Here is a 14,019-nt window from a genome sequence, read left to right on the forward strand (position 1 = left end):
TATGTTATATTATGCTATGTTATATAGCATGTATCTGTAATGATTACCCACATCTATGTAGTTGGGAAATCATAAAAGTACATTTGCTATTGATGTAGATGTTCTTTAGTGAGAAAGGAATGAGCTATGGCTCTAGACACAAAGTCTAACCATTAGTATCACATGTCACTAGATTACTCATCTTTCAAGTTTTGAAATGGCTGATTAAGATAAACTGCACGCTTTGATCCTTGGCCTGTGAGGCCTACAGACACTGAGAAACGAGTACACCTCAGTCATTTCAGAAACAACAGCGTCGTTATTGACGCCTCGCTGCTGCCTGGACCTTGTGATTTCTGCGCAATGACTCTTCTTTCTCTCTCCCACTGGAAAGCGTAGCTCGGAGATGATTAAATGAATGCTCCCCGGCCGCCTCACCTACTCACACTGCAAGCTCTGGATGGCTTTCATAAAGTGCCTGCGGCTCAGATCGATACCTGCGTGATTGCTCTGTTATTACTGATAATGAAAAGCACGGAACAAACCTTGTTAGCCCTTACAGGAGAAGAAGCAGCGCCGCACCGAGCAGAGGCTGTTGAGAGAAACTGCCGTAAATAAAGTCACATGAAAGCGTGTTTGTGTGAAAAGAGATAGAGAGAGAGAGGACGGGGGCATGTCAGGAAAAAAACAGAGAGGTCTAAGTTTGAATCCAGGGTTCCTGTGTATGTGACATCTGACCTGAGGCATTTCTGAGAACCAACACCCTCTCAAGTGTGAATAACTCATTGCTGCGTGTGTATGTGTGTGTGTCTGTTTGTGTCTATATAAATAGGTTTGTGTGGCTGCTTCTGTGTCTAATGCATGTGTGTTTATGTTTGAACATAGGACTGAGACTACTGTCTATAATTTGCACAGTATCTCTTTAAATTATTTCCTTGAACTTTTGAAAATCCACTCAAATTTTCCGTCCACACAAACATGTTGTATTTATCTGTCTGACCTTATCGCTCTCTGTGTGGTCTGTGTTGTAGCTCTACCCCAGCCTGTAATCCTTTCCTCTGTGTCATTGTTTGGTGAGGGTGGTAATGCATCACTGGGGGCATATTGTAACTATTATCATAGATTAACACTCCCTCCCTCCTCCATATCTCCATAAGCTCCACTGGTCACATCAGCTCCCTGAACCACTAAGCTGTGTAGCACGGATCACTGTATACATTTAGTCCCGGCAGGGAGATAGAGACATAATCACGAGGGTACGAGTGTGTGTTTGTGGTCTGATATAGAAATGCAAGTGACAGCGACAAACAACCATCACATAAGACTGCGTAGATCTCTTCTTCACCCTCTTCAGAAAACTTTACTGATAATTCAATGCCTAATTAAGTGGCTAAAAAAAAGAAAATCAATTGTGCTTTACAGTAAAAGGGTACTATTGATTGTGAATTGCTGATTGCTTTTTTGGTAGCTTAATGCTTGCAAATGTACCAAAGACAAGACCACACCACCATGTCTAAATATTTCTTAGTTTTTGGTTTGCTATGCTTCCAAATTCCACTTTGCACGCCTTGTAAGACGATCTGCACATAGTCAGTATATTGACTGAGTCGATATGTTTTATACTTCACGCCATATTTGAGTGCACAGTAGACAAAGAGACCAACCACTGGGCCTGGCCCTTTGAGTCTCCGCTGCTCTCCAGCAAAACAAAGCTTCATTCACAGTGTGTGTGAGGAGAAAGGGCTTTCATCTCTGCGTATGTTTGGACAGAAGTCACTGGAACGCAGGGCAGAGAACAGTGTAGCGTCACACCAGAGCCCAACACAACTGAGGCTCACACCATAACATCACACCACAGCACCAGAGCATTCAAGCCCAAAGGAAATTTACATTGATGATTTTTTTTTCCATGATTCCCAAAAGGGTCATAAGATTTGAGGGGTCATGAGATGCTTAAGAGGATAGGAAAGCAAAATAACACATTTCTGCTGTTTGTTGGTTTCATTTTTTGTGTTTTTACTTAATTACTAGACTGTTTTACCTCTTTAGGCCTCACATAGAACAATCTGAGATGGGAGGAATCAGTTACAACTTGTGAGGAGGGGTTCAAAGTAGACATACTGCAGCTTTGTTTTCAGACGAGGCAAGTTTATTTGTATAGCACTTTTCAACAACAGGAGGTATAAAAAGACACAACAAGAGTAGAATAAAATAGAACATAGTCCCAATTTTAATTGGTTCATAAAAACTGGATGCTGCTTCTGCATGTTTTGCTTTTGCCCTGTGGACAGTCGACAGACCCGAGAGGTCAAGAAAGTGCACAACATAGCAGAAGATCAGAGGTGAACCATTCAGCGCTTTATAAACCAAGAGTACTGAGTCAAAGTCAAAAAGCTTTTCTTCACCTTTCCACTGTTTCACTCTTCCTCTCTTGCACACACATGCGCATTAATACATCTTGCTGCATGCCTCATCTCTTCTCCTCAAAAGGATGGGATGCAGCCCCACCCAGCATTCTTTATACATTGGTTCATTGTTTGTTTAAATCCCACACAGTCACAAAAGCAGTGTGTGTGTGTGTGTGTGTGTGTGTGTGTGTGTGTGTGTGTGTGTGTGTGTGTGTGTGTGTGTGTGTGTGTGGTTAGAAAGAGAGAGTTAGAGGAGAGAGCGATCAGGGTGGGACGTGTTATTACAACTTATCATCAATCAGACTGCACGGTAGCCAGTGGGATTATTGTTCCCTGTTTGGCGAGTCTGATCTCACCAGGAGAAACAGACCCCCACTATTAATACAAAACACAGTCTGGGCTGAACTCACAAGAAGGCAGGAGCATGAGGAGAAAAACAAGGCTTTTGACTTTGCTGTGGAGTTGGCAATAAAACAACATGATATCTTATTGTACTTTAAAAGAAACTGGGCTTGGTAATAATTTAGCTTCATCGTTAATGGTTTAATTATCAAGTCGTTGAACAAGCGTAAGAATAGCATTATAACTGCACTGAATTGTAATGTTAATAGCAGATACCATTGTGCAAAGCAAAAGCTAATTAAAAGAAAAGAAAATAAAACTGCCAGAAGTTCATAAAATAGTTGTTATATATATATGTCAAGTTATTATATTAAGTAAATGTGATCCATCATATACAATCCTGTTATCTAAAGTCATAATAAAAAGCAAATACTAGATGAAATATTTTACCAAATTAAACAATTGGATATTTACTTATTTATTCAGTAATCTGTATTGTACTGTCATTTTGCAATTTGTACATATTATGTTTTATTTTTATGTATGAACAAACGATTTCTTAGAAATTATATAATTTAAGAGTTTAATATATTTCAATATATTTTTCATTTTGGAGCTTGATAAAACAATATGTTCAGGATTGCTGTAATAACTTAAGGCAGCAGCTTGTGACTACTCTCTGACACAGAGGAATCAACTAATGATGTGGATGAATCATTCTGAAGCTGTTTGCTTCGTCGTTTTTCTGGCATAAACACGGAGCAGTGACAAATCAGTTTATTCAGGTATTTTCTCTCTGTGCCATGAAAAATGGGATTTGAAGCCTTCTGGTCTCCATAGCACATCCAGTTGTGTATTTCCATAATTACCTTTAAATTGTGTTTGTATAATGAGATTCTCGGCTCCAGTTTTGAACCCCTCAATGGACACAGAAGAGCCGGTCAGCGATAATAAATGTTAAAGATGATATCTTTAACATCTTTTCATGATGGTCGTATTAGCAGCACAGACACTTGGAATAGTTGTGGCTTCAGGGTCGGTTGCGTCTGTGCGATGGGGAAGATTCCAGGAATCACAGTGTTGTTAGAGCAGGAGTGTCGGGCTGCTCTGTTGCCGTGGACACCGTCTCTAGCTGCTCCTCAAGGCCGTTGATGTCACAATAACGGCCACAAACACGATGTGAGAGAGGCGACGTCTCCCTCCTCCTCCTCCTCTCTGTCTGCATCTCCATTTCTCGCTCTCCTCCCTGCATGTGATGACCCACACTAATCACTTCTTCTGCAAGTTCTACAATTTCCCTGACGCAGCCCGAGTTACTGTGACTCTCTCTCTCTCTCTCTCTCTCTCTCTTCCTCTCATGCAGCTTGACGTTTCCTCTTCTGGGACCTGATCTTTTATTCAAAATGGCCGCCGGTGTTGGTTGATGTTTTTTTGCTTTGCATGATTCGGCAGACAGGCAAATGTAGTTAGCTAAAGTCAAAGCCACATTCTCAAACATTACCCTCCCACCTCAACACACACCTCCATGCACACTGCTGCAGTTGTGACTCTAGTGGTCGGCAGATGGGGTCATATGGGGTGAACGCAACATGATCCTTCATGTCTTTGCAACCCCCTCTGCGCACACACACTCAAACTCATGTAACACACACACACACACTATCACCCCACACACTCTCACCCTCCCCTTGCTGCATGCCATTGTCACTCTCTGGATGAGTGCTGTTTGAACCTGCTTTCAGCTCCTCTCATCTCACACACATGCACTATGACACACTCGCCCACTTTCCCCATACACACACACACACACACACACACACACACACACCTCAGTGTAGTCAGTGTCAGAATTCTTCTGAATGCAGCTCAGCTGATGGACATATGGTTGGTGTACAACCTGGTCATTCTTGTATATTAACAGGAGACCTTCACCTCGACATGGAAAGTTATACTTAACATTGGCTCTTGTTATAGAAGCACACTATATACTATACTACTATACTTCCTTGTCTGCTTTTATCTTGGCTTCACTGAAGGTGTATCACACACACAGTGAGTGGTTTTTAAATCCACGTAAGCCATTTTTGTGACTGGCTTATGTGTTTATGTGTGCTTTTGTTTTTCCATCAAAAGTCAGATATCTTGTGCTTCACTTTATGCACATTTTCATCTACAGTGTTTCAGCCCGACATCTTTGAAAACTTCAAAATCTCAACTAGAATATAGAACTCCACTAGGATTTAAAAGTAAGATATCTTGATACCTAATATTGTCAGTTAGCTATCTTAAAGAGCCCCTCCTGCCATTTTAGTGCCCACCTCTCTGCTCTTTATCTCCCCCCTTTCCCTCACACCTGTCCGGTCCTCCAGTGTCAGTGAAATGGAAGGAGATGGGAAAGGGGGATGAAGTCATGATGGGGTATAAGGATGAATCCCAGTGGGGACAACTCTGTCAGCGAGGGAAAGCTGCCACAGTCAGCTCAGCTGTGCCACAGAGCTGAAAGTAAATACACGTCTTTCCTAAACTGCGGACGTGTTTGTGTGTGCGCTGGTCCGATGTTTGCGTGACGTGTATCTGCCACCTGTTACACGAACATGACCCCGGCGTGCATGCATTAATGTGGATGCATTCTTGCTTGCATGGGAATGTGCGTGTGTGTGTCAGACTTCTTCCTAGACTCCTCCTCTCCAGACTGAATGTATAATTGGATACTCAGAGCAGGCAGCAAAAAGGGATCCCTGTCTTTGATAATTATTTGAAGACTTTGAAGTGTGCCCTCCGGTTGACTGCTGATATAATATATACGGATCATATGAGTGGACAGTATTTATAGTGTAGGTTGGACGTCTGGAGAGCAGCACCACAGTGTCAGTCATGACCTCCTGGGGCTAGCACACACACACACACACACACACCCACACACACACACACACACACACCATCATACACATGTCCCTGCTGTGACTGACAGAAATAGCAAGTTGTTAACAATTAGTGCTAGACTCAGCCCAGACCTAATGTGAATTAGAGTGTCTGACATTGAGCTAGCTACAAGGTAGCATGCTTTCATTGGGCGTATAATCCCTCTCTTCTAGGACCATAATATAATGTTGCATGTAACAAAAACAAATCTGCTTGTTCTCTGCCACACAGGATACTACATTTGTTAATGCTCAAAATACTGTTGTAGTTTGCATTGAGGGATGACATAGGCTGATGGAGTAACATCAGATCACAACCTAGCTCATGAAAAGCCTAAGAGTCTACAGCCATGCCAGCACAACGTTGCTTTGAGCTAAATGCTAACGTCAGCATGGGAACATGCTCACAAAGACAAAGGAAACATGTTGATGTTTAGCAAGAATGTTCACCATCTTAGCTTAGCATGTTGCTAACATCTCAGGTTTTTCAGGTATTTGGTCACAAACCAAAGTGTTGGACAAATTGAAAGTTTGGCCAGAAGATGATATGAGATGAAAAGTCAGAGGATCACCAAAGTTATTACAACTCATACTGAGGGAAACATGAAAATCTGTACAAAATGTTGTAGCACTCTTTTCAATAGACATTTCACTCAAAACCACAAATGTCAACCCCACAGTGGCACCAGAGGAAAAGTCAGGGTCATAAAACTCATTAGGATTCATCGTCTGAGAACCAAGAATGTTTGCACAAACTTTTGTGCCAATCCATATAACTGAGACATCTCAGTCTGGACCAAAGTACTTGGATTGACTTGCATCCCAACATTACCATCCACAAAGGCATGCTACTAGCAGGCTTAAAACCGTAAAAACCTGTTAAAGTTTTGACAGTGCAAGTAAACTTCACCAACTCACAAATATCGTCAGCCAATGAAGTTCTGTGTTCAAGATACTCCCAAAAGAACCTTTACCTGGTTGTCTCAACATATAATTGTCCATAAATTGTAGGGATGCATATATTTCCAATGTGAATGCATATGTCTAACTCTGTTGTTCCATTTTGTCACTTCTCCATACGTCCTTCAGGGCCGTTGTTCCCGGGAGAACTGCAAGTACCTGCACCCTCCTCCCCACCTAAAGACCCAGCTTGAGATCAATGGCAGGAACAACCTGATCCAGCAGAAGAACATGGCCATGCTGGCCCAGCAGATGCAGCTCGCCAACGCCATGATGCCTGGCACGCAACTACCACCTATGGTGAGGGGACACACACGTATGAACACACCACAGCTACTGCACATGGTGAGAGCACATGTAAAAGCGCACACATATAGAACTCCTTCACTGTCTGCTTGGCTCTTTCAGTCTTTTGATTTGTCTTTCTGTCAGTCCCTCTCTTTTTCCCACTCGTGCATTTTATCCACATTTCATTTAATTCCTCTTCTTTTATTTCGCTCTCTTCCAGCCCATGTTCTCAGTGACGCCAGGCCTGGCCACCAACGCCAGTGCAGCAGCTGCAGCCGCAGCTTTTAATCCCTACCTGAGCCCTGTGTCCCCAGGCCTGATGCCCCCAGAGATCATGCCCAGCACCCCTGTCCTCATGGCCTCCAGCCACACCGTCAGCCAAGTCCCCAACGCTGCCACTGCTGCAGCCCAGAAACTGCTGAGAACAGACAGACTTGAGGTAACAGACAGACTGATGAATACAACCTGGTTTTCACAACATTTTGTTTTGGGGGCAAGGATGCATTATGTAGCATAGAATCAACCTCCCAAAGAGTTCCAGGAAAACTCTGCTTCATGAAGTGTTTCTTTCTTACTGGGAGTCGCCCAGGATGATAATGAGTCTGTAAACAAGTATTGTTAACAAGTGGTTTAACAAGCATAAGAATAACGACACCCTTTATTGGACTTGCCTGAAGTATATTAATAGCACCAACAATAACTGTAATATTGCATCAGCTTATGAGGTCGAGTGCATTCCAAGAGTTGTCATTAAGAGTTGTTTACTGTTTTGATGAACTCACTCACACTTAATCTGCCTCGTCTAGTTCAAAGCTTTCATACAGTGCGCTTCACAAAATGCCATTAGATAAGCACCAGAGATGAGCCTGAACTTGTTGAATACTTATTTGATTTGAAAGAGCAGCAATGATTTCCATGCACCTGTGACAGTGTGGAAACAACAAAGGAACACATTCTGTAACCCCATGCTCAAAGCATAATGCTTGTTGTGGCAGCATTGCATTCTGGTCTATCGAGGCTACTGTCTTCCTCCTCTGCCGTGGCTGGTGGTTTGATTGTTACAGTGTTGAGTCTAGAAAGAAGCCTTTTCTCTCTGATTCTGAGAGACCACCACCAAGTTCAACTGCTGACACATAAAAGCAGAGTGGGTAGCAGAGAAGTAATACCCATGTGTTCGTGATACCTCTAATTTAAAAGAAGGTGCTGCCCTCTGGTGTCTCACATGTAGACTTTTCAAAAGAAACTCACACTCCAACGAGCACATTACAGTTCTTTATAAAGAAAAACTTTGTGTCATAAGATTATAGATTTATTGTGTTAAGGAGCAAAAGCATAGCCTTTCTCAGTGAAAGTATTTACTCAGGAACTCCAGTTACAGTTAAACAGGAAGTGCACCGCATTGGAAGGAGGGCCTTTGTTCACTATTTCTCTCCAATCATCTTGTTTCAAGGTGTGTCGGGAATATCAGAGGGGCAACTGCTCTCGGGGGGAGAATGACTGTCGCTTCGCCCACCCCGCAGACAGCACCATGATCGACACCAACGACAACACCGTCACCGTGTGCATGGACTACATCAAGGGTCGATGCTCCCGGGAAAAGTGCAAGTACTTCCACCCGCCGGCCCATCTGCAGGCCAAAATTAAGGCTGCCCAGCACCAGGTGAACCAGGCCACAGCCGCCGCGGCCATGGTGAGCAGTCTGTACAAGCGTGGTCACACTCATTCACACCCACACCACAAGCTAAGGAGCAATTTTGAGGAAGTTCTTACACTACAGGGCTATAAATTCAATTAGGACATATATTCTGTGGCTCATGCTCACGTTCATGTTTGAAAGTGTGTCACCCTCTCTGGTTGGTATTATGTAGCTTTTTCAGTTCTGCTTTCTGCCAGGTCAAAATTTAAAGGTCTGCAAGTTGGTTTGGGTTAAAAACTGCTGGGAACAGGATGATATGAAGAAGGATCGGACAAAAACCATGTAAAATGATTGTCTTGTTCCTTGTTCATCTCATCCCAGACGACAAGCAGAGAGTCAGTTCCTCTTCTCTCTCTCTCTCTCTCTCTCTCTGATGGCCTGGTCTTATTTGTGACACCATTGTTTCTGTGCTTCCTATCTCTTACTTCTCTTCCTCTTGACATTATTTAAAAAGGGTTCATTGTGCTTCCAGTCCTGTCTCACAGTAACAGCACCTGTCAATAATAGTACAGCCACACACATGTCTGTTGATCTCAGTGTTTTCTACATGCTCTTACTGACATAGCGAGGCAGAGAGCTTGGGGTGAATCATTGTAATGTGGCACTGACTACAATGTGCACAGTGAATTGTGCCTCCATATACTTTTCTGTCAAGACCCACTCAAAGTAATGATTGAATAATATTCTCATCGCTATATTCATCCATCTTTGTGTGACAATAACTAATGTAGACTGGTAGTTATCACTGATTATTGATGATCATTTAACTGTTGAGCAGTAGAGCTAGTGTCTACACTGTGCATGCCTTAGTCCTGTTATCCCCTTGTATATTGCATTCCAATGATTTGTTTTTTTATTTGTTTTTGTTTTTTCTCACCTATACCCAAACTGCACTGCTGCCCCCATGATGCACCTCTGCTTGCTGGTTTATGTTAATGCGCTTGAACCCCATTGGCCCATTGCCATCATGTGCTCGCTGCCTGCTAATTAAGACTCAGTCGGCTGTCAAATCACTGAAGCGACCCCTCGACGCAACCTTTGACCTGGTACTATGACCTTTCACCTTTTAGCTTGGCATGTGGCTTTGTTGTAGAGCAGTGTTTTAACCAAAGATACCTAGCTATTTTTGTTGTCGTTGTCTAAGTGCAATGTCTGTCTTTTCCTCCTGTTGATCTGTCATTATTGCCTGTGATGAAATGATTGTGGCTTTCTGGGTTTAGGTTGCACCCAACACCAAAACAAATGTGAATTCAAATGAGGAATTTGTGACGAGGAGCCACAATCAATTCATCACCTATAGCCTATTTAACAAAAGTCAGTGAGGGCTAGGGAAGTAGAGCTTCTATAAGGGTGGCATGGCTTCAGTCTTACGTCCAAGTCAGTCAGTGGTCAATGTTGTGGAGCAGCTCAATCAAATGTGTGCATGTCTGTGTTACTAGTGCATGTCAGATGGATAAGGGTGGGGCTAAGAGGAACAGTCTTTTAAACCATACAGGTGTGACCCCACCACAACAGATGATTACAGTTCAAATGATAGTTCACTCCATCATCAAATCTTGTCACAGACATTCAGACCTCAAAGATGGCCTCACGCCAAACTAAAACCCACACTACAGAACGTCCTATGGTGTAAATATTGAAATACCTTTCAACATCTGGCTTGTGTCCCTTGGCCTGAGACCATTTTTGACTTTTGTCTGAGAGTGAACCATCACTTAAACATGGCTTACACAGTTTATCATGGAGCTAGCAGTGCAGCCTCCCTCTCTCTGTGCTTCCTACCTGTTCCACCTCGTGTTAGCAGCCTTATTGTTTTGATAGTTAATGCTTGCTTATGTTGCATTTAGTCAGCCCTAGGAGTACAAATTAAATAATCCAAGTGAGCTTCCTGATGAAATAATGAATATATGAATGCTTGTTAGCCAGTAGCTCCAGTAGGCACCATGCTCCTGCTTGTGTAGTACTTGTGTCAGACTGCTGCTTGCTTGCTACTGATGATATGATGATATTGTTGTTGTTGTTGTTGTACACACAAGGATGTTGTGATGCTGTTTATATGATGTCCTCTAACATGTGTATTTTTTTTGTTTTCTTTTTGCCTCTTTCCAACACACCCTCTCTCTCTTTTCCACGCACCTCTCTCTCTCTCTTTCTACCTCTGTTTTTTTGTTTTCTTTCTCACTGACCTCCCTCCATCTGGCTGGGCAGGGCATCGCCCCTAATGTCATGGCTCCCCTGCCCAAGCGGGCAGCCCTGGAGAAGGCCAACGGGGCCTCTGCCATGTTTAACACCGGCATGCTCCAGTACCAACAGGCCCTGGCCAGCATGCAGTTTCAGCAGCAGGCTGCTTTCCTCCCATCAGGTATGGCTCCCAAAGCAACCACCACTAGTGCTCTGACCACCCAGAGGATGCCTGGATCAGTCTAACCTGGCTCCTGCTTGGCTGGGGTTTGGGCAAAGTGGTACATTGCAGTACAGAACAGTTTGGTTGTGGACTATTTATCAACTATAGTTATTGTTTGTGTTCAGATAGAGGGAACTTACAACGATAGCACTAGATTTCATTGTAGGCCAGTGAGGGTTGAACATTTGTATCTCAAAGTGCCGTTAAAGAGCTAAGAATGCTTCAACAAATATGTGCATTATGCTTTGTATGGCATTGCATGGCCACTGGGTGTTATGAATGGGTTAGTCTACTAATTGCCTTAATATAACTCCACGTAGCTACCTGCTCCTGCTAGTACACACAGGGTGAATGAGAAAGGCCTGGATGATTGTAAGAGAAAGGGCAGAACTTGTTTACTAGTTAGTTAGACTAAAGTGTCCATGGTGTGATCACCATCACACTTTGATGAGATACCATTGCTGGGGCTTTGGCTTTGGGCTGGGATGAACGGGGCTGGATGGGTTGCCTCAGTCTGACAACAAACAGCAGGCTGCAGAGTCTGGCTTCTGTACACTATCTGCTGTCCTCCTCACTTCTGTCTAGAGTGTGTATATGATGTTTAATATTTGATAGTTACCATCATAACCGCACTATCACTCATTGCACTTCAGACAAAAGTTTAGATTCACACTCAAAAATTTGATTGCCTTACGATGAGTTCATCACCTCGCCTTTTCCAATCACTGATGACTGTTTCCAAGAGATATTAACCTTTTTTTCCCACCTTATCTCTCCCCTCACTCTAACGAACCTTGTGATGGGCTGTTTTGATTTCTCTTCCCTATCCAATCCACTTCCTGTTGCACTGCATGATGGGCAGGCTCAATATTGTGCATGACACCTGCAGCCAGCGTTGGTAGGTTCCAGCTTTCCTTCTTCAGTTATCTGTAACCTCATGTCTGTGACTCGCACGTCATCAAAATCCAGTGAAATGTACTGTATTGTATTTACAGCGACTTTGTGGTCTTTATATCAGATTTTGGTGACCTGAGAGTCACTGTTATGGTTGCGTGAAGATACTTTTTGTGATTTGAAGCATAAGCAAGAGTCCACATAAGGAAAGACAAATGTTGTGACATTTAAATGTTGTTTATTACCTGTATGACAGCTGTTATTGTTCATAATATCAATTTAACTGACCTTTATTTTGTTAATTTCTCTGTGCCCCCCTACTGTGTATTGCTTGACTGCTCTTGTTCTCATGCTCGTTCTAAACTTGGCTTTTGGCTGGTCTAACCTGACACCTAATGAAACCCTTTTAAAAACATAAAAAAATGGAGGGAGTTCAATTATAACCTCCCCCCTTATCTCCTCTGCCTTAATGACTCTATTCGTATTATTTTTTTGTTTTTGTAGAAGTGTCTGGTGTTTACCAAGAAAGTACAATGTTGATAATTTTATGACTAATAATACACACAAATGTGGAAGTCGCTGCTGCTGCAGCATCAAGTTCTCAAATCGCAAGATCTCTTATTAGAGTCGGCAGAGGGAAGAAAGGGAACCAGTTAAATCGAATCCCTCTCTGACCCCCTCTCTCTCCTTCTCCTTCCCTCATTTGCCTGGTGTGTATGTGGCTACACTGCTCCTCTGTGTATTTTTGCTTACATGATTTTCCCTCCAACAAAGTTCCCATGATGCACGGTGGTAGTCCAGCCACTGTGTCTGCAGCCACCACATCTGCCACAAGCGTTCCCTTCGCAACTGCCTCCACCAATCAGGTTTGCACCTCTACCGCCTCTCTCTCTCTCTCTCTCTCTCTCTCTCTCTCTCTCTCTCTCTCTCTCTCTCTCTCTCTCTCTCTCTCACCTCTGTCTTTCAATGCACCTGGACGATCTGGGGATGCTTGTGTCTTACAGCGAGGGGTGGGTCGGGTGAAAGGCGGTACTCCCTCTTGTTGGCCTACACTAGAGTCCAACATGTGTACACATATCATACTGTGACAAGTTTTAAGACATTTCAACTATAACCACAATATTCTCTTCTTAGAATATCTGTCTTTCTGGAAAAACGTACTGTGTTGCATATAATGTTTGTCCTCATTGTAACCTCGATTTTTGTCCTTTCCCATTTTGAGGACTCTTCCTTATCAAAGTTGACTACCAACGAATACATGCAATTGGTATGTATGAGGTAGTTTTTTTTCCACATTTTTTAGAGCAATTCGCACAGTTTGTGCAAGAGTCGCTATCTGTGACCTTTGGTGCTTTGCTTTTTTTCCCTTTTGTTTTTCGCTGCTGCTTCAAGCACGTAAAGCAAAGTTTATTGTGTTTAAAAGCTGGATATATTCGTTATTAAATTAAAACATTTTGATTTTAGTTGTGTTGAAGGCATTTTGTAAACAGTTAGCGACATTGCACAATTTCATAACACCAGTGAAAAGACTTCTGAAAGTGTAGGTTGAATCCTCATGTTACTAGTCTTGATCCAGGACCGGTTTTCTGCATTTCATCGATGTGTGCAGGTCAACAACATGGAGGACTTAGATTTGCATGGGGGAGCCACCTCACTGACAGTTTCCCTCCGCCCCCTCATCTCTCCCTTCCCTTCAATCCTCCTCTTCCCCTCCCTGCTGTGCAGAAGTGTCTGTTGATTCTTATTGACACGTCACATCTGAATGAACTGTGCCACAACTGTAGCCAAATAGCTTTTTCTGTATTGTTATCTTCGTCCTTTTCCAGTAATGAACTCATCTCAATGTTAGAGGATGTGGTTTTCATCTGTGTTCGTGTTGTCGGCCAACATCCGCTTTGAGTGTTTTCTGTTTTGGGTGCTTCATTTGATCTCTGTCTGTTTTTTACCCCCAGATTCCAATAATATCTGCAGATCATCTGAGTAGTCACAAGTACTTGACTCAAATGTAGTTCCTCTCAAGAACAGTGAGTTCCTGTTTCAATCCTCACATTCTCTTGAATCATTTTAGCTCTGGTTTAAGATTTACTTGATTTTGTGTGCACGTAGAGAACAACATCTGTCTCTGTC

General features: G+C 42.9%; 1 protein-coding gene across 15 annotated transcripts in view; it reads left to right on the forward strand.

Moving 5' to 3' along the window:
• The window catches only part of mbnl1 (muscleblind-like splicing regulator 1), a 39,603-nt gene that overhangs the window by 22,019 nt on the left and 3,565 nt on the right, over positions 1-14,019 (forward strand). For 5 of the 15 annotated variants that reach the window (XM_070919226.1, XM_070919224.1, XM_070919223.1 and 2 more), the window contains 9 exons: positions 6,740-6,955; positions 7,119-7,337; positions 8,349-8,588; positions 9,587-9,640; positions 10,803-10,956; positions 11,861-11,896; positions 12,667-12,758; positions 13,115-13,159; positions 13,845-13,916. In XM_070919226.1, coding sequence (XP_070775327.1) covers positions 6,740-6,955; positions 7,119-7,337; positions 8,349-8,588; positions 9,587-9,640; positions 10,803-10,956; positions 11,861-11,896; positions 12,667-12,758; positions 13,115-13,159; positions 13,845-13,901 — 1,113 coding nt within the window. In that variant the 3' untranslated portion in view covers positions 13,902-13,916. The remainder of the gene's footprint in view (positions 1-6,739; positions 6,956-7,118; positions 7,338-8,348; positions 8,589-9,586; positions 9,641-10,802; positions 10,957-11,860; positions 11,897-12,666; positions 12,759-13,114; positions 13,160-13,844; positions 13,917-14,019) is intronic. The other 10 variants (XM_070919227.1, XM_070919229.1, XM_070919228.1 and 7 more) reach the window with 10 other exon arrangements.

This window comes from Enoplosus armatus, chromosome 14 (genome assembly GCF_043641665.1).
Source record: "Enoplosus armatus isolate fEnoArm2 chromosome 14, fEnoArm2.hap1, whole genome shotgun sequence".
Taxonomy (NCBI): Eukaryota; Metazoa; Chordata; class Actinopteri; order Centrarchiformes; family Enoplosidae; genus Enoplosus; species Enoplosus armatus.